The sequence below is a fragment of the Oryx dammah genome, unplaced genomic scaffold (assembly GCF_014754425.2).
Source record: "Oryx dammah isolate SB20612 unplaced genomic scaffold, SCBI_Odam_1.1 HiC_scaffold_29, whole genome shotgun sequence".
NCBI classification, from domain to species: Eukaryota; Metazoa; Chordata; class Mammalia; order Artiodactyla; family Bovidae; genus Oryx; species Oryx dammah.
The window spans coordinates 85,712,625-85,734,374 of NW_024070213.1; the positions used below are offsets into that span (position 1 = coordinate 85,712,625).

Here is a 21,750-nt window from a genome sequence, read left to right on the forward strand (position 1 = left end):
ATACACACGCACATTTTTATATATACACATACATACACACAACCTAGGTAACATATCTTTCACCTCACACAGCCACCTTTTTTGTGTGTCTGGTGGCAACATGCAAGATTCTTTGAGCAATTTTTAAGTATATAATACAGTACTGTTGACTATAGCCATCATGCTGTACATTAGATCTCCAGAATTTATCTTGCAACTAGAAGTTTGTATCTTTTTACCAGTATGACTGCAGCCCCTCACCTCCAGCCCCTGACAACCACCATTCTACTCTGTAACTTTGATTTTAGAATTTTAGATTCCACATATAAGTGGAATCACACAGTATCTTTCTCTGTTTAACTTAATTTCCTTTAGGATAATGCTCTTAAGGGTCATCCATGTGACCACAAAAGGCAGAATTCCTTTCTTTTTTTATGGCTGAATAAGAAAGAATGAACTACTGAAATAATAATTTTGAATGAAGTTCAAAATAAAATACTGAATAAGAGTTCATGCAAAAAAAGTGCATGTTGTATAATTTTATTTACATAAAATTCTAGAAAATCCATACTATAATGAGAGAAAGCATATCAATGGTTGCTTGAGGATGGAAAAGGTGAAGATGACAGACAGGAGCATGAATAAGCATTACAAAGGGGCATAAGGAAACTTTTTGAGCCATGGACATGTTCACTACCCGGCTTTTCTTTTAATTTATTTTTAGTTGGAGGATAATTGCTTTACAATGTTGCATTGGTTTCTGGAGTACAACAAAGTGAATCAGTCATAAGTATACATATATCCTCTCCCTCTGAAGCCTCCCTCCCACCTTCCCATCCTCCATCCCCATCCAACCACTCTAGGTCATCACAGGTGGCTTTTAATAATAATTTCATGGGTGTACAAATATGCCCAAATTTGCCAAATATGTGCTATTTATTGTGTGTCAATCATAGTTCAGTAAATTTCTTTTGAGAACTAAACTTTTTAATTTAATCTGAATTTAATCTTTGTGTGTGTGTATGAGAGAGATCACGTGTATTAAGCACTGCCAACTTAGTTACTTTTCTCCTTCTCACTCTTGGTGACCATATCATGGCAGAAGAAGGGTTCCTCTCCTCTGTGGGATACCCCTTGTATCCTTACCAATGGTTTCTATCCATTTCTTTGGGAGAAGTCTCTGTCCTGTTGATTGGTTAATCATTCAACATACACGTGAGTTGTTTCTATATTCCAGACATGGTTCTTAGCATGGTAGATGTAATCAATATTGAACAAGACAAAAGCTTTCATGGTGCTTATGTTCTATGAGATGAGACATGCAGACAAACAAAACTAATAGGAATTTATATTAATATGGCAAGTGATGACTAAAACAAATGTAAATCAAAATAAAGGGCTAGTCAGTGGCAGCAACTGCTGCCTTAGATAGGAGACACAGAAAGACCTCTCTGAGAAAACATCATTTGCACAGAGACCCAAAGTAACCAAGGTCACCAAACCCATGTTTGGGAGAAGAATGTTCTGGGAAGAAGAGACAGCAAGAATGGAAACCATGAGCCAGATGCATGCTGGGCACACTTGAGGAAAAGCAAGGAAGCCAGTGTGACTGGAGCAGAATGAGCAAGACAGCAGTGTGCAGAAAATGATGTCTAATGGGTAGGCCTGACTTGGAAACTCTGTGTATTTTGTTCAAAGTGTGATGCAAAGGGAATACGGGGTTTTGAGAAGAAAGTTATGTGATCTGTATGCCTTTAAAGATGATCATTTGGGCTGCTTCAGGAAAATAATGGACAAATTAAAAGGTTTCAGCAATAGTCTGAAAGAGAAATGATATGGCTTGACCTGGATGAGAAATGACCAGATTCAAGATACAGCCAATGGGATTTTCTGAAGTGAGACAGAAAAAGAGGTGACTTGATGATTCCAGGGTTTTTAATTAAGCAACTGTATAAATGGTGGCACCATAGAATCTGGTGCAGAGGAACAGGTTTTCAAGGTGGGCAGAATCAAGAATTCAGTTTTAGGTGGTAAAAGATTTGGAGTGGTTAGAGAGAACTAGGAACTTGAGTTAGGCTGTGGCATGTGTCTGGCCATGAAAGACTAAAAGTTCCTGTGTGTGGAGTCATGGAGGGAGGAGCTCAGACTTCTTGTGAAAACTGATGCAAACAGGGAGGCAGGTCATGATGGGAATGGCCCCAGTGGCCTCTGGGAGGGAGGGAGAGAGTAATCTCTAATCAGAGCTTCTGGTGACCAATCTTTTAAGAGTTCATAATAGTAAGAAGGTGGTATTCAGGGAGAGCCTATGGTGGTCTTGGTGCGTCTCATTAGTAGCACTTAAAGCTCTAAAATCTCTTCAAAGCTAGGGGTGGGTAGTATAATAGACCTTCCCTAAATACTGCTGAAGACAGGTAGGGGCAAGCAATGTCCATGCCTTTATCCATGAATCTACAATGATCTTTTGCTACAGGGCTCATACACTGTGAGTCCTCTTCATATGTCAGACCTCTCCTCCTCCACTCTGTAATTTCTGCCTGAGGGATAGTCTGGATCTTTTCTGCCTGATGGATAGCCTGGGAAGGCTGTGGGGAACTGGAAGGTACCATGATAGTCCCTGTCTACCTAAATACACACCACACCACAAGTCCCATTTTATCACAATCTCCTCCTGTTGGTGCAGCACCCTCTCTGAGTCTGTTCTTCCTAGGGTTCCAGTTGCGGGGAAGAAGTAGGTCCTTGGTCCCTTCTGTTCTCAGATTTCTATACATATTGGGAGATTTCACATGTGTGTGTATGCATGTTCACATTGTATCTACCTCTTTGTGACCCCATGGACTGTAACCCACCAGGTTCCTCTGTCCATGGAATCTTTCAGGCAAAAATACTGGAGTGGATTGCCATTTCCTGCTCCAGGGGATCTTCCCAACCCACAGATTGAACCCATGTCTTTTGCATCTCCTGCACTGCCAGGCAGATTCTCTACCACTGTGCCACCTGGGAAGCCCCAATTTACATATACGATCACCAAATAGTAACAGGTTCCTCTCAGAGCTGCACATCTACATCTAACTTTTCTCTAATACTCATTTCCTGCCTTCTTTTTAGCACTATTACACCTATTTTTAATATCTATAGATTAAAACCTTTTTCTGCAGAGAATTGTTTTCATCCCTTCTAAAACTTTACAGCCACAACAATTCACCAATCTTTGCTGCTCTTTCAAGTCAAAGACTTTTGGAATTCAAAACAAAACCATTTCTCTCAAGGTGTTGTGCTCAGTTGTGTCCAACTCTTTGTGACCCTATGGACTGAAGCCCACCAAGTTTCTCTGTCCATGGGATTCTCCAGGAAAGAATACTGGAATAGGTTGCCTTGTCCTACTTCACGGGATCTCTTTGACCCAGGGATCAAAGCCAGGTCTCCTGCATTGCAGGCTATTTCTTTACATGTGAGTCACCAGGACCTACTTCCGAAATCAAAAGACCTAACTCTTTAGACCCTATTTTGAAATTCAAAATAAAACATGGATTCTTCTGGGCTCATTCCTATCATCTCTCAGGAATACAGAATGTCTAAGGCAATGGGTGGAGGTCAATGATGTAACAAAAATTCCCAGAAATTAAAATTTCACAGTATTATCTCACTATTGTATCATTTGTATGAAATGAAGCCTGGGTTGAGGGTGGGAGGAGAGAGTCAGTTGTCTCAGATCTATGAGGTCACAGCTGAGGTCACAGAAGAGTTGAAAAGGGCTAGGTTGATAGGCGAGATGATAGGAAGCTGTTGTGAGATGCGGCTCAAGGAGGAGAAACTCTAGGAGGTTAGGGGTGGGGAGAAGAGCTATTTGGGGTGCCCAGTTGGGTAAGTTTCTGGACATAATTTTCTTATTAGTTCCTGACTCAGGTTTGGAGATAGGAAGGATGGGAGGAGGGGTTCTGGGAAGCAACTTCTCAAAGAAGATTTAAGTCTGAGTCACTGATTTGATCTCTCAGCCCCATGAGTTTTTGACAGTATCAGCTGCGGGGTTTCCCTCTTGCCTACAAAACACTTGAAGTCTAGAGCTCACAGACCTCCAGCCTGTGGTGCTACTCTTAGCTGTCTGACCAGGATGGAGGATGGGATGGGAAATTGTCCATTCTTGAATTTATTATATTACTACTTCCTAACCTTGTCTTAGAGCCACTGTTACCTCAAGCAGCCACTGGCCCACTCCCTACCCCAATCCCAGCCAGCTATTATTTTTTCACTGAGTTTCTCTTTTCTCACTGGAATTTCTTTACCTGGGGCAAACACTTCTTCCCTCACACCCTTATCTTTACACATATGTGTACATACACATACACACACATTCACACAAACACACTGACCCATTCAAAATACAGGTGCTTCCTGAACTACTGAGACATCTGTCCTGGCAGTTCTCCAACAGGGAAGTCTCCTCTCATCATTTACCTGCCCTCTTCCCCTATTCATTTACTCTTCTTCAGGACGTGGAGCTCTCTCCATCTTCAGCTCCAGAGCATTTGGTTTCCGTTTGGACTAATGGCACAGCATGCCTTCCAAGATCAAGAACAAGAGGGAGGAAGGAACTCCAGGCAGCAGAAAAGGTAAATGGGGCTAATGATGACCTTCAAAGGTCCTTAGATTGGATATTCTCTATAAGAGAAGAATCAAGGTCCTCTGTCTCCCATCCCTGCCACGGCTGCACCTATTTCCTGGTTGGGGAACGTTGGGACTTTCACGTGTCCTTTCTCCTCTCCTTAATGGAAGGAACAAAGCAAGTCATTCTCATTCTAATTAGAAGGTGGGCATCAGTCTGAAATTCCTGTAGGAGGAGCTAGTTGTGTATACCACCAAGGGGCATTTATTTATCCCAAGACCAACTTTCTCTAAGACGCTCTTATGTCCTCTACAATGTAAATCAAGGCCAGATGTCCAAAACTTTGCTTTCCTTGTCCTAGGGTACAGAGAAGGGCCAGAATCTGCAAGCAAAAACTGACACAATATTGTAAAGAAGTTATACTCCAATTTAAAAAAAAATCTACCTAACATATGATTATATTTATAGGACATTCTGAAAATGGTACAACTACCCTGAGAAGAAATAGATCAGTGCTTAGTTACCAAGGTCTGGGAGTAACGAAATGCATAGTACCACTATTTCCAAATCTATTGAGATGTTTCTCATCATTAAAACTAACAATGCAGGAATCAAAAAATCACAGGATTTTGTGTAATAAAGACATTAAAGACCAAAAAAAGAAAAAGAAATGAGTTTAAAGGAATTCAGGAAGAAAAAGTTAAAAGTATCTTCTAAGGTTTCTAGGTGGCATATCTTATTAAGGTGCTCATAACGAATATGAGGAATGGTTATGTAGTTCCACTACAGAACTATGAGGAGAAAATAGTCGGTAGGTATGGAGTCACTGAGAGTTCTGTTTGGGAAGGTGCATTGTTGTTGTCCCTGTTCAGTTGCTACGTCGTATCCCACCCTTTGCCACCCCGCGAACTGCGGCACGCCAGGCTTCTCTGTCCCTGACTATCTCCCTGAGTTTCCTCAAACTCATGGATGCCTTTTAATCCTTTTTGTTGCCTAATTGCTCTGGTTAGGATTCCCAATATCCTGTTGAATAGGAAGGTGAGAGTGAGATTCCCTGTCTTTCCCCAACCTTGTAGGAAAAGCTTTTAGCTTTTTACCATTAAGTATGATGTTGGTTATAGGTTTGTCATATACAGCCTTTATAATAGTGAGGTGAATTTCTTCTATAACTAATCGTTGAGAGTTTTACCTTGAATGGATATTGAATTTTATCAAATTATTTTTCTGCATCTATTTAGAACATTATATGATTTTTATCCTTCATGCTGTTGATTTTGGGGTTCCCTGGTGGCTCAGCTGGTAAAGAATCTGCCTGCAATGTGGGAGACCTGGGTTAGATCCCTGGGTTGGGGAGATCCCCTGGAGAAGGGCAGGGCTACCCACTCCAGTATTCTGGTCTGGAGAATGTCATGGACTGTAGCTTCTGCACTGCAGACAGATTCTTTACTGCTGAGCCACCAGAGAAGCCCAAGTAGGTTGTATATTTCTAGGAATTTATCCATTCCTTCTAAGATATCTAATTTTTTGGTGTATAGTTTTTCATAGTAGTCTCTTTGGTATTAGCTGTGATATCTTTTTATATTTTTATTTAAGTCTTTCTTTTTATTCGACATATTTGTTGTTTGAGTGCTGTTTAATTTCCACATGTTGTTGAATTTTAAGAATTTCCTCAAGAGTGAGATTGCTGGATCATATGCAGCAATATTTACAATGGCCAGGATATAGAAGTAACCTAAAAAAAGAGAGAGAGAGAATTTCCTCTTGATTTCCAATTTAATATCATTGTGGTAGGAAAAAATATATGATATCTTATCAATATTAAGTTCGTTAAGCTTGATTTGTGGCCCAGCATATGACCTTGCCTGGAGAATGTTCTGTGTGTGCTTGAGAAGAATGTGTGTTTTGTCATTATTGGATGCAGTGTTTTGTATAGATCTATTTTGTCTATAATGCCATATGTTTGTCATTCCCTTCATAACTCTGCCTGTATGATCTATTCATTATTGAAAATGGGGTATTGAGGTCTGCTCTTAATATTTTTGTCAGTTTTTCCCTTCGGTTCTGCTTATATTTGCTATATATATATTTAGGTGCTTCAAAATTGAATGTATATATTTACAACTGTAATATCATCTTGATGAACTATTAAATAATGACCTTCTTTGTCTCCTATAACAAAGTGTACAGTTTTTGACTAAAAATCTGTTTTGTCTGATATAAATATAGCTATCATTTGTGTACCATTTGCCTGAAATATCTTTTCTCATCCCTTTACTTTCAGCCTATGTGCGTGCGTGATAGCATATAGCTGGATTGTTTTAATCCATTTAACTCATCTGTTTGACTGGAGAATTTAATCCATTTATGTTTAAATAATTATTAATATGTAACTATCAGTAATTACCATTATTACCATGTTGTTGTATTCTATTCTGTAGTTCCTTTGTTTCTTCCTTCCCTTCTTGCTATCTTGTTTTGTGATTTATTGACATTGTGCAACAGTTTGCTCTGATTCCTTTTTTAAAAAATATAAATTTATTTATTTTAATTGGAGGCTAGTTACTTTACAATATTGTATTGGTTTTGCCATACACCAACATGAATCCGCCACGGGTGTACACGTGTTCCCCATCTTTTGTGTATCTTCTAGAGGTTTACATTACCATGAGACAAATCCTACAGTATGTCTTTTTAGGCTGGTAACAGCAACTGCATACAAAAACTCTACATTTTTTCATTTCCCTTCACATTTTATGTTCTTGATATCACTATTTAGACCTCTTTATAATAAGTATCCATTAAAAAATTATTGTATGGATAGCTATAGCTACTTTTAATACTTATAACTTTCACACTAGCATTACAAGTGATTTAAGCACCACCCTTACAGTATTTAAGTCTTCAAATTTGACTATATATATTCCACTTCCAGTGAGATTTATACTTATGTTTTCCTCCTTCTGTTTAATATCCTTTCAACTTGAAGAACTCCCTTTAGGGTTTGTTGTATGCCAAGTCTAGTCATGATCAAGCTTTTGTTTGTCTGGGAAAGTCTTTATCTCCACTTCATTTCTGAAGAGCAGCTTTGCCAGGTAAAGTATTCTTGGTTAGCAAGTTTGTTTGTTTTCGATACTTAGCTTGTATCATCTTACTCCCTCCTGGCATACAAGGTGTCTGCAGAGAAGTACTCTTTTGGGACTTCCCTTGTATGTGGTAATTCACTTTTCCTTGCTGCTTTCCAAATTCTATTTGTCTTTGACCTTAGACAATTTGATTATAATGTCTCAATGAAGATTTCTTGATGTTCAGCCTCCTTGGAATTTTTGAGCATCATGGATCTAGATGTTAACTTCCCTGCCAGGTTTGGGAATTTTTCTGTCATTATTTCATTAAATAAGCTTTCTACCATTTTCACTTTCCCTGTTCCTTCTGTGGCTTTCAAAATGCCCATATTATGTCATTTGATGGTGTCCCATAGTCATATAGGCATTCTTTCTCTTCTCGGTTCTTTTCTTTTTATTTTTCTGAATTTCAAATTATTTGTCTTCAAATTCAATCATTCTCTTTTCTTCTTGATCAAGTCTGCTGTTGAAGCCCTCTATTGAATTTTTCATCACAGCCATTGTATTCTTCAGTCCCAAGAGTTTCTGTCTTGTTCTTTTTTTATAGTTTTCATTTCTTTGTTGAGCTTCTCATTTTGCTGTTTTCTTGATTTCCATTCACTGGTCACCTTCTCTTGTGGTGTAAAGATGCTTTAATATAACTGTTTAGAATTGCAATTGATCTCCATTCCTTTGAGATCCATCACTGAATCTTTTTGTTCTTTTGGTGGTGTTATGTTTCCTTAATTCTTCCTGTTCCTTGAATTCTTGCGCTGTCTCTTTATTTGAAGAAGCAGTCCTCTTCCAGTCTTTACTGACTGGCTTCAAAAGTGAAACATCTTCACCAGTCAGCCCAGCTAAAGATTTTGAGAGTCTTTCAGGTCTTGCCTATGGGTGCACTCACCTCTGTTTTCTTGTTACCTCTTGAGGAGAGGCTTTCTTTTAATCCCAAAAAGTCAGTCTGGGTACTGAGAGCCTCCTGTTTACTTTCCCCAGAGTATTCAAGATTCTTTCAAATGTTCCTTCTCTCATTCTCACATAGTTGTGCCAGCTGCTGATATCTACATACTGTCTGAAGAGGCTTTCACTTGCTATCTGCAGAGGCTAACATGTTACCATCTCAAGGTTATGTGAAATACTAGGAGCATTTGTCAGTCAGTTGAGGGAAGTCACCGACAGGTGAGAAGTCCCACAGTGTTCTGGATAACCCTCTTGGTGGAGTTCACCTAGATCTAATAGGTGAGCTGCAGCTGGTTCTGGAGATCCATGCAGTGAATGCCATGAGTGCCCACACCTTTCTTCTGTTCCCAACTCCCCCAACACTATTCAGCTGTGCCAATCACCTTAGCCATCTGAGTGGGATGAGACAGAAGTGGGCCTCCTAGTCAATGTCTTATAAGCCTTGGAAATCAGAGAGCTAATTCCATTCTCACTTCCCTCATTGGAGAAATCACAGGTTGAGAGGGTCCCTACTGGTACTAAGCTATGCTGCCTTTGGGGAGGAGTGTCTTGGTTGGTGGGGGAGGAGGGAGTGAAACTGTCTTTCTTACCTTCTGCAATGCATCTATTCATGGATTTCTTTTTCTTGAAAGAGGTTTTGGAAGCTCTCCCCTGGACCCCTGATTTCCCAAAAGGTATTTCCATCCATGGATGGTTGTCAAAATTGACGTTTATGCTCTAGATATGAGAGCTGTAACCTCCTATTCTGACACTTTGTTTATGTCACCTATCTAGTGACTCATCAGATTTTTATCACCCTTTCTTTCCAGAAAGTCCTTTGAAGACACAATGAGACCAAAGGTGGGTGAGACTTCCAAATATACTGGTTCCTTTGGGCTTGCCTGGTAGCTCAGATGGTAAAGTGTCTGCCTACAGTGAGGGAGACCTGGGTTCTATCCCTGGGTCAGGAAGATCCTCTGCAGAAGGAAATGGCAACCCACTCCAGTACTCTTACCTGGAAAATTCCATGGATGGAGGAGCCTGGTAGGCTACAGTCCATGGGATCGCAAAGAGTCAGATATGACTAAGCAGCTTCACTGGTTGGGAACCAAGGTTCCTAGGGAAAGCAGAGGTGAAAAGAATGTGGCCAGGGGGTGGGAAAACTGTCTAACAAGAACCATATCTTGGAAGACTTGGGCGCTGTAGCTCAGAATGCTCTTAACCAAGTGGTGGGTCATTGTGCACCAAGACTAAGTAACATCTTCAATGCCACAGCTACACTAGATGACTTCAAAAGCAGGCAGGCTATATATGTGGGTGTTAATAAGGTGAGTCAGCATAGGAGTCTGCTTATATCTGTTACCCACTGGCTAGATTAAGAGACGACAAGGGATATGGGCTGAAAAATGACTCAGTGGGGCTGAAGGAGACTTAGGGCTGCCTAAGACAAATGGCATGCCTTCGAGTGTCCATCTCAACTCCAAAAATGCCTCATATTCTGTTTCATGATGTGTCAGTTCAGATTCTGGGAGAGTTAAGGTAATGTTCCCAATATGTGTATCTTATTTCAACAGGCGGTAGAATTAACGATCACTGAAACCCTGTGGGATCAGGTGAGTACAGAGGGGTCCTCTTTGACAACATAGTAAGAGATGAGAGAAGGGAGGGAAGCTTAAGAAAGAAGCACATTTCCTTCTTTCTCCATGAGTAATTTGCTGATTGATGGTAAGGAATTCCTATGCACCCTCCCATCTTGTTTTACTATTCATCTGGTCCCAAATCCTCAGACACTCCTTGTGTCTGTGCATCTCAGTGCCCATTCTCAACATCCACTTCTCCATTAGATAAGCCCTTTCAACTATGTTTTCTCTACCAGCATTGTATAAGCACTGTACAATTAATAATTTAAATCTCATCCATTAGCAAGTACCTTAGGGCAAATACTGAAAAACCCATATATTTTAACTCTCAGATGAGAGGAAGACAATTTACCATTTTGATATGAAAATTAAAGATCCTAACTCCATTTCTTATTAGAAAGAAATATTTTACCTCCAGAGCCACTCAGATGATATGATAAATTGTCTACCAATAGTCCTTGATTCCTATGTCATAAAAAATAAAGATTTGGCCCTTCCAGAATGAGGTACCTTCAAAATTAACCTCTCAGAAATAAATACGTCAACCTAAAGAGTTCAGTTCAGTTCAGTTCAGTTGCTCAGTTGTGTCCAACTCTTTGCGACCCCATGAATCGCAGCACGCCAGGCCTCCCTGTCCATCACCATCTCACAGAGTTCACTCAGATTCACGTCCATCGAGTCCGTGATGCCATCCAGCCATCTCATCCTCTGTCGTCCCCTTCTCCTCCTGCCCCCAATCCCTCCTAGCATCAGAGTCTTTTCCAATGAGTCAACTCTTCGCATGAGGTGGCCAAAGTACTGGAGTTTCAGCCTTAGCATCATTCCTTCCAAAGAAATCCCAGGGCTGGTCTCCTTCAGAATGGACTGGTTGGATCTCCTTGCAGTCCAAGGGACTCTCAAGAGTCTTCTCCAACGCCACAGCTCAAAAGCATCAATTCTTCGGTGCTCAGCCTTCTTCACAGTCCAACTCTCACATCCATACGTGACCACAGGAAAAACCATAGCCTTGACTAGACGGACCTTAGTCGGCAAAGTAATGTCTCTGCTTTTGAACATACTATCTAGATTGGTCATAACTTTTCTTCCAAGGAGTAAGCGTCCTTTAATTTCATGGCTGCAGTCACCATCTACAGTGATTTTGGAGCCCCCAAAAATAAAGTCTGACACTGTTTCCACTGTTTCCCTATCTATTTCCCATGAAGTGATGGGACCAGATGCCATGATCTTCGTTTTCTGAATGTTGAGCTTTAAGCCAACTTTTTCACTCTCCTCTTTCACTTTCATCAAGAGGCTTTTTAGCTCCTCTTCACTTTCTGCCAAAGGGTGGTGTCATCTGCATATCTGAGTAGACACATTTAATTTCATTCATTTGAATGAAACGTTAACTCCATAAAATGACCAATTTCTGCATAATTACTAGTGAGCTGTTGTTTCTGAGGGAAACATGCCAATTGTTTCTGGAGTTCCTGTTTGTAACATGATTATGATCGTGTCATTAGCACAGAAGATGATTCTTTCCTTCCATTGACTATGGCAAAAAGGTCTATAAAGGCATCAAAAGACATAGAATTTGCTTAAGTCACTCATATATAATTTAAACATAATTTCAATAGGTGGGACATCATTCTGTTTTGATTATTTATATCAATAACCTCAGATATGTAGATGACACCACCCTATGGCAGAAAGTGAAGAGGAACTAAAAAGCCTCTTGATAAAAGTGAAAAAGGAGAGTGAAAAAGTTGGCTTAAAGCTCAACATTCAGAAAACAAAGATCATGGCATCCGGTCCCATCACTTCATGGGAAATAGATGGGGAAACAGTGGAAACAGTGTCAGACTTTATTTTGGGGGGCTCCAAAATCACTGCAGATGGTGACTGCAGCCATGAAATTAAAAGACGCTTACTACTTGGAAGGAAAGTTATGACCAACCTAGACAGTATGTTCAAAAGCAGAGACATTACTTTGCCGACTAAGGTCCGTCTAGTCAAGGCTATGGTTTTTCCTGTGGTCATGTGTGGATGTGAGAGTTGGACTGTGAAGAAGGCTGAGCACCGAAGAATTGATGCTTTTGAACTGTGGTGTTGGAGAAGACTCTTGAGAGTCCCTTGGACTGCAAGGAGATCCAACCAGTCCACTCTGAAGGAGATCAGCCCTGGAATTTCTTTGGAAGGAATGATGCTAAGGCTGAAACTCCAGTACTTTGGCCACCTCATGCAAAGAGTTGACTCATTGGAAAAGACTCTGATGCTAGGAGGGATTGGGGGCAGGAGGAAAAGGGGACGACCGAGGATGAGATGGCTGGATGGCATCACGGACTCGATGGACATGAGTCTGAGTGAACTCCGGGAGATGGTGATGGACAGGGAGGCCTGGCGTGCTGCGATTCATGGGGTCGCAAAGAGTCGGACATGACTGAGCGACTGAACTGAATCTGCTTTGTTAGTGAATTTCTTTAGAGTATTTTTTTAAGTGCCTGATTTTTATTTATTTTAAAGCAACATGTGGTTATTTTATTTATTTATTTTTATTTTTTTATTTATTATTTATGTTTTTTTTTTTTTTTTACTTTACAATACTGTATTGCCATACATTGACGTGAATCTGCCACGGGTGTACATGAGTTCCCAATCCTGAACCCCCCTCCCACCCACCCTCCCCATATCATCTCTCTGGGTCATCCCAGTGCACCAGTCCCAAGCATCCTGTATCCTGTATCGAACCTAGACTGGTGATTCGTTTCTTACATGATAGTATACATGTTTCAATGCCATTCTCCCAAATCATCCCACCCTCTCCCTCTCCCACAGAGTTCAAAAGTCTGTTCTATACATCTGTGTCTTCTTTAGAGTATTTTAATAAAGATTCTGAAGAAGAATAAATGCCAGATTCACTCTGCAGCATCAGAGATTATGAACATGATTTTTTAAATGCTTCAAAATGTTCTACAGACCACCAAATTTATTGACAATAATTTAAATCAGAATAATGGCCAGCAGCAGAAACATATTCATGGAGCTTTCCTGTCCTTTAACTTAATTGAGAGATTCAGACCCATTATTGGAGAGGTCTGAGATGTTGAAAAGAAAAGAGAAGAATATGAGTTTGTACTTGGATATGAAGAATTTCCCTTTCTGTGGTTATGAAAAACATAGTGTTTTAACGTCATTTCAAGGAAATCAGATCAAATCATTAGAATTGTTTTAAAGAGAACAAGTAGAAAAAAAATCTTTTATAGAAGACAGATTAATCATATGTTTGGTAATGAATGAAACTGTTGAAGCTATCAAGAGAGTGTTTTGGGTTCTGAAAACTTTTTGAGTTGAAAGAGAAATACATGTTCATAAGTCACCAATGGGAATTTGTTGCCTTCAGTCTTCTAACTGAGGCAACGCCATGAGCAGTTACTCTCAGAATCCACAGGATTAAGCCCTGCATTTTGAAATTGCTTTAAAATAGACTTGTATTTAGAGAATGTGAGAGAAAATTATTTTAATTCTATAAAAAGGGATGTCTTTTCACTTTGATGAAATTTCCTTGTTTTCCCAGAAATAGGAAAATGACAACCAAGGTGACAATTCTCAAATATAAAAACACAAGATTTCACTTTATATTTAAATGGTCTATTAGTGCAGAAGCTAACTATGCTCATTAATAGCCAAAGTAAACTGCTATAAACTTTCACAGAACACAGATATTCACTTGGAGTTTCTGAGACCTTTCCAAAATTATCAGCTATTTCAGCTTCCCAATTTTGACATTCTAGTTGCATACACATTTAAACTGTGATATAGAGATGAGAATTAGGGGAAAAATGATCATTTCTGAACCTATAATAGCAATTATTCACAAGAAGCTAAGCAGAAAAAGACTTTAAATCAAAGACTATGAATTCTTTAAATTAAAAAAAAAGTAAGTGAAAGTCTCCACAGCCTCTCTCCTGCAAGGCCCCACTGAACAACACTATGTAACATAATCAACATTTTTATTCTCTGTCTTTCAATGACTTTTCTGATAAGTTTTACAGAAAGAAAAAAACAATTAAAATGTTGTACAAGAATAACTAATGTTCTTATAATTACTGTATTACTAAACAGTTGATTATATAATGGTCAGAAAACCATCCTATGGGGAACCAGTACATAATTGGATACTTACAACATAATAAAAGAATATAAAACATATATAAATATATGAGATTTATATAAATATATGAGATGAATATAAAACTGCAGATGGTGACTGCAGACATGAAATTAAAAGACGCTTGCTCCGTGGAAGAAAAGTTATGACCAAACTAGACAGTATATTAAAAAACAGAGACATTATTTTGCCAACAAAGGTCCATCTAGTCAAAGCTATGGTTTTTCCAGTAGTCATGTATGGATGTGAGAGTTGGACTATAAAGAAAGCTGAGTGTCAAAGAATTGATGTTTTTGAACTGTGGTGTTGGAGAAGACTCTTGAGAGTCCCTTGGACTGCAAGGAGACCCAACCAGTCCATTCTAAAAGAAATCAGTCCTGGCCGCGCACGCCGGAACCCGTCTCCGGGGCTGCTTCGGCTGCGGCGGTCGGTAGTCGCGATGGACTCTCCGTGGAATGAGCTGACCCTTGCCTTTTCTCGCACTTCCATGTTCCCCTTTTTTGATATCGCCCACTACTTGGTGTCGGTGATGGCGCTGAAGCATCAGCCGGGTGCAGGTGGTAGCATTATCACGAATTTTGAGCAGCTGGTAAAAGGATGTTGGAAACCAGAGGCTGAGGAATGGCTGAAGATGTCCTACCCTGCCAAGGTAACCCTGCTGGGATCAGTTATCTTCACATTCCAGCAAACCAAGCATTTGGCAATATCAAAGCATAATCTTATGTTCCTCTTTACTGTGTTTCTTGTGGCCACGAAGATAACCATGATGATTACAGAGGCTGCTCTTATGCCTTTTGCTTGTTTTGAAGATACATTGAGTCGGATGCTGTTTGGCTGGCAGCAGCAGTTTTCACCATGTGAAAAGAAAAGTGAAACAAAATCATCTTTCAATGGTACTGGTTCATCTACCTCAAAACCTGTAGCTAATGCTGCAGATAAAGTTAAAAAGAAACATAGTAAGAAGACTGAGTAAATTCACTTGATGAGCTTTAGAAAGCAAAAAATTTTCTTTTTCTTATCTACCTGTCAGATTGTGATACATATTTCTTGTAAATGATGTAAATAAAGATTATAAGGATTGGAGGTGACAAAAAGAAAGAACTTTCTGTTTCAGGGAGACTGTCCCTTCCTGGATTGTAATTTCCTGAGTGTTATGAGTATATCATGTGAAATTGTTTTTCTAAGTTATATATAAAAGATTCTATTGTGATTTTTAAAAGTTTTATATGGATAAAACAAGGCTGGATTTTTAAAAAATGTTAGAAAAAGTAAACCTATTGTCATTGTAAAATAACAAAAATTAAATTCTTATTGTTTAGATATTTTCATAAATTTTTATTTGAATCTATTTGAGCTTTAGTTCAGCAAAATTAAACTTTCATTTCACATTACCATTATAATTCCTAGATATGAAAAACAGTTCTTATTTAATTTTGAGTACTGGGAAGAGTAAACTTTACTAAATCACTTTATATTATGAATGAAAATAAATTACTAGTTTATATCTCAGAAATGAACATTGTATTTTTTTCCCACATTAAATGGAAATATCTGAAATTTAATTGTTTTCTCCTAGCATTTTTCAGTGAGAATAGAACATTATTAGTCTTAATATTAAGTGTGTTTCATGCCCTTGTTTGTACTATTTCTTTTTTCTCAAAAGAAAATCAGGGGCATAATTTTTAATAAGTTACCAAGCCCATGTTTGTAAGTTTTGAGGAGCTAATTTTTTTCTCTGTCCTTAAAACACATTTGTTTTAACTGTGGGAGAAATTCTTAGGAGCATTTCGTATATTCTTAAGGATTATTTAAATTAAAAAAATTTACCCTAATGTTTCCTTCCTTATGAGTACTTCTCAGTTTTCTAGCTGAATGTCTCTGACTTGTTTTACCTATGTTTGTTATGTTTTAATGTACATGTACATATATTACTAATCTTATTTTACATTAAAACTAGTTACCCTTAATGTGTGTGTAAATACTCAGCTCTAATGCGAATTGTCCTGGGGCATTTGACAACAACCAGCTAATTAAGAAGAAACAAACTAAAATCTTGTATGGTAGTAGTCTACTTGAGTAAAGAATGATGACGTTACATTTTGTACCTTATTGGCAAAAATAATTATAATAATATAATAATAAGTATAAAAGTTATTAAATAATGTTAAACTTTCTTTATTTTATAGTTTAAAATTCCAGTTATAATTTTAAAAACTCTGTGACTGACATGATTTCTTCTGCTAAGACCATTAGCCTGCATAGAGTTAGTATGTATCAGGCATTTTTGGATGACATAGAAATATTCAAATCATATTCAATTTGGAAGTCTTGGTTTTTAAAATAAAAAGTAAATACAAATACTAGCAGGTACTATACTTTTACTTGCTAAGAAAGGTTGTTTTTTTGAGGGGTGAGGACCTTTGATAGCTTTGGAATTATCAGAAGTTAATTTTTTAATATTGTGACAAAAGTCATTAAATATTTAAGGGGTTCTATATTATATTTGATACTTTTATAGTTAAAAACTTTTCAGAATTAAAATGTTGCTAATTACTGGCTTAGTTTTGAAGTTTGGGTTTAACTGTAATTGAAATGGCAGGAATTTTATTATACTTGTATTAAAGATAAACTTATTGCAATAAATTATTTAGTACCAATGGAGTATTATATTATTTTTATGTTTTTTTCTATTTTTCTTGATATAGGAGTTTATAGTTCCTGTGGCCTTTTGGTTGATTTGATATATACCCAGATGTTACTGTCTGCATGAGATATACAAACTTTATTAATCTTTGCAAGTATCCATAACCTTTAATTCAAGATTTTTAAGAGCTGTACTGGAGTACATGGCTTAGGCCTAAAACCTCCCTCTTCATGCTGCCTGCAGAGACTTGACTGGATTTGCTAAGCAGATTGTTACATTGCTTACCCAACATATATCATGAATGAAGCCTGTGGACCTGCTTCATACAGGCAGATAGGTAGCACTGAGAAAATTAAGATCTGGTAGGTTTTCTTAAATAAGAGGAGACAAGAAACTGGAAAGAACATGGGCTGGCTTAACTCAGTGATCTCACCCTCTAGTAAAATAAGGCCAAATTAATATCAAACTCTTGATTTATCAGATTAGTCACTCTTCCTTGCTGAGGGTGTAATGGCTGGAGAGGGACTCCACAGATAATGTGGAGTGAATGGATTTCAGTTGATCGCAAATGAGTGATACATTAGAAGTGGAATAACATGTTCAAGAATACCATCTCTCCCCACACTGCTTTCTTGTTGTTTACATTTTACTGGTGGTGAGATATAGAATAAGCAAACAGATATGTTCTTGTGGTAATACTAAAGGTTATGAATATATATTCAGCAGGACCCAAGGACAGAAAGTGAGAGAGCTGGGGCTACTTGTTAAGTAGGAGTTAAAATTGTATTTTACTGGAGAGGAAGTGGGGGAATAAGTCAGGCAGACATCTGTGTTAAGTGCAAGCGTCATTCTGTGTCTTCACTTAGTTAACTGAGTTAGATTATGTATTTTTCCCCAAAATTATTGAATTTATTTTTCTTGTTTAGTACAATTGCACACTTGTTTTTAACAGATGTATTTCTTTGATAGGATTTTTCTTGTTTTTACAGTTCCTTTTTAAGTTAAAATTCACATACAATGAAAGCATATATTTAAAGAGTTGGCAAACGCATGCAACTGGTACAGTCTAAACTCCTATCATTACCAGTGCCTCAGGAAGTTCATTTCTAGTTAAGCCCCCTCCCCACAACTGAATAGAAATAAAATCATGCAGTATATTCTCTTTGGCATAACACATCTTTCAAACAGCATAATGTTTTTGAAATTCATTCATCTTGTTACATTTATCAGTAGTACATTCCTCTTTAATTATTTATAGCATTGTACTATATGACTATGTCACAGTTTGTTTATCCTATTGATGCCCATCAAGGCTGTTTCTAGTTTGGGATGTTCTGAATAAGCTACTGTGAACATTTTTTTTGTACAAATCTTTTGGGGAACATGTGTTTTTATTTTTGTTGAACAAATACCTTGGAGTAGAATTATGTTTTATTAAAAAAAAAGGCAACTACTAGACGTCTTTTCCAAAGTAGTTGTACCATTTCACACTTCACAACAATGTATGAGAGTTCCAGTTGATCTACAGTCTTACACAGGATTAGTGTTGTCAAGCATTTTAATTTTGTTCATTTCCAATGAGTGGTTTATAGTTTTTATGGGTTTTAATTTTCATTCCCTTAATGATTAATGTGACGTAGAGCTCTTTTGTGTGTGTACTTACTGGCCATTTGTGTATCTTGCTCTGTAAAGCGTTCCTTTGGATGTTTTGCCCATATTTTATTGAATTTACCTTTTTATTATTAAGTTCTTCATGTATCTTGGGTATCCATTCTTTGTTAAGTAGGTGTTTTGTACATATTTTTGTGGGGACTCTGGACTACCTATATAATGATGTCATTTTTATAATGATGTCATTTAATGGGCACACATTTTAAATTTCAAAAAACTACTTTCCCAGAATTCTGTTTTACAGTTATTGTTTTCTATGTCTTAAGAAACTTTTGCTTACCTCTAAGTTACAAATATGGGCTTCCCAGGTGGTGCTAGTGGTAAAGATTCTGCCAGCCAATGCAGGAGATGCAAGAAATTCAGGTTCCATCCTTGGGTTGGGAAGATCCCCTGGAGTAGGAAATAGCACTCCACTCTAGAAAACTCCCTGGCAGAGGAGCCTCATGGGCTACAATCCATGGGACTTCAAAGAGTTGGATGCAACTGAGCACACAAGTCAAATACATTTGCCCATCTGAGGAACCCCAAATAAAGGAGTGCCTCGCTCTTATTCTGAAAAGCACTTAAAAGAGGAACACTTTATGCTATTATGTAATGATTCTATTATTTGGGCCTAATTTTTGGTTCTGCTTCTCAAAAATCACTGTACATGGTATATATGCAGTCACTTTTTCTGTAGGAATTTATAACGTGTAAATTCCTATAATGTATTTAAAGAATACACAAGACTTTTTGTCTTGTGCTTAGTCGCTCAGTCATGTTCGACTCTTTGCGACCCCATGGACTGCAGCCTGTCAGGCTCCTTTGTCCGTGGGGATTCTCCAGGCAAGAATACTGGAGTGGGTTGCCATGTCTTCGTCTAGGATATCTTCCTAGCTCAGGGATCGAACCCAGGTCTCCTGCACTGCAGGCGGATTCTTTGCCGACTGAGTCACCAGGGAAGCCCTAGATATTGGAGTGGGTAGCCTGTCCCTTCTTTTGGGGATCTTCCTGACCCAGAAATCAAACCGGGGTCTCCTGCATTGCAGGTGTATTCTTTACCAGCTGAGCTACCAGGGTATGTCTCTTTAGGGAGTTTGTATGTAGGCTTGTCCTTGGTTTATCACAACTTTGGTATTTACAAGAGATGGTGAATAAGAATCTGACAATAAAAATCCTCTAAGCTCAGTCTAGGTATGGGATTAGTGGGGAAGGTAGTGATCCATATTGAAATACACAATCCAAATGCATCTAGTTTGAAAATCAGTACAGCTTTTTTTACATAGCTGTCTATTAATCCATGACAATACAAAGTTATATGGCACACTGAATTGAAGTTGAAAACTATTGTTTTTTTTTTATACACTTAGTAAAGAGGATTAAGATTTAATTGGGATAAAAATAAGCAATTCGTATGGTAGGATTGTGGTTTGGTATGGGGGAGAAAAGGGGACTCTCCTCCTGAATAAAGTAACTTTAGATGTATTTTCATCCCTCTAGAATGTATTAGTAAAGAGAATAAAGTTGATAATATTTGTATTTTTAGAAATATTTTGTGTAACCATATGAAGTTTGATGTAAAAATTCAGTCTGTCTCAGTAAAATAGGCTGTAGACTAAAACCTTTCTTGAGGATAATATGAAGTGAAAGGAATAGGCTACAGTGGCTGATAAGCAACATTGTTACATTGACATCTTAATGAGATGTAAGAAGAAGTACATAACATCTTGATTAAATTTGCAGAGGACATTTGGTATTATGAAAACCTGTGTAAGTGACAGGAAAAACTCAAAGGACTAATAGTATGCTTGGGAGATGATTCAGCTTAAAAATGTTGACGTGTACAGCTGGGAAGATTACATGAGGTCTAAACCTAAGGAAAAATTTTATTTTATAAAAATATGAACAACAAATTAATGAAACATTAGCTTGTTATGGTCTTCATTTTGAGCAGCTGGTATTTTGGGGGTTATATTACTAAGGAAGAGAACAGTTTGTGTTAGAGGATACATAACTGTCTTTGCCATGTCGGCTTACCTTAAAGGACGATTTTGAAAATAAGGTATATGAAAATGTGTTTAAAACATTATTTCACAGAGAGGCATCTAGTTGATTTATGGATATAACCAGAGTTCTGCCGTTTGGAGTGCAGAATACTGTGCCGCAGTGATGTCCTATGTATAATATTTAAATACCACAGGTCAGTAAGATTTGTTCAGAAGTCTTTTCTCTTACACTGTTACTGTGTTTTATTGTACTGTTATGATGTTATGGTGATATAAGGATACTATTGTGGAGGAGCTCACTGGGTCTGTATGGCCTTCTGATTCATGCACTTAGGTAATTCTTTCATTGCTATTACTGCACTACCATGCCAATTACTGCATTCACCTTATGTCTGATCTTTCACGTTCTTAGTTGAATACAAGTCCTTAGAAGCTCACATTATTGTACTTCTTTCTGATTGCAAGTAGGTATTATGATAAGTTTTATGGTAATTAAATTCAGTTGAATACAGTCTTTTAAAATCCTTCTGTCTCCCTCTAAAGTAGGTATGTGTTCAAGAGGCTTCAGGTTTGGTCCTGACTCCTTATCTTGAGCAGTGTTATTAATGTTGTTCTGTGCGAAAAAGACTTGAAATCAAACTGTCCAGAATCTTTAAGTTGCAGCCCCTGTCTGAACCAAATCTTTGGGGTTCTAGACATTTAGGTTCATAAATGTTCTAGTTTTTTATACCCAAATCAAAACATTTTTTTTCTTTGATAGTAGCCATCCTTATCAGTGTGAGGTGGTATCTCATTGTAGTTTTGATTTGCATTTCCCAAATGATTAATGACTTTGAGGATCTTTTCCTGAACTTACTGGCCATTTGTAAATCTTTGAAGAAATCTTTATCCAAGCCCTTTGTTCATGCTTTAATTTGGTCGTTTCTTTCTTTTTTTTTCCCCCTGTCCCTGAGTTTTAGTTCTCTATATATTGGTTGTATAAATCCTTTATCAGATATATGCCTCCCTAACCAGGAAACCTTGACAAGCCACTGATACAACCCCACC

At 38.0% G+C, this 21,750-nt stretch overlaps 1 protein-coding gene across 1 annotated transcript in view; it reads left to right on the top strand.

The window, feature by feature from the left end:
• The first annotated feature begins 4,521 nt into the window (after positions 1 to 4,521).
• LOC120858150 (uncharacterized protein C12orf54 homolog) overlaps positions 4,522 to 21,750 on the top strand; it is a 37,789-nt gene continuing 20,560 nt past the window's right edge. Inside the window, exons 1-3 of the mRNA XM_040234014.1 lie at positions 4,522 to 4,586; positions 9,450 to 9,480; positions 10,194 to 10,232. Of these exons, the coding sequence (XP_040089948.1) occupies positions 4,522 to 4,586; positions 9,450 to 9,480; positions 10,194 to 10,232 (135 nt within the window). The remainder of the gene's footprint in view (positions 4,587 to 9,449; positions 9,481 to 10,193; positions 10,233 to 21,750) is intronic.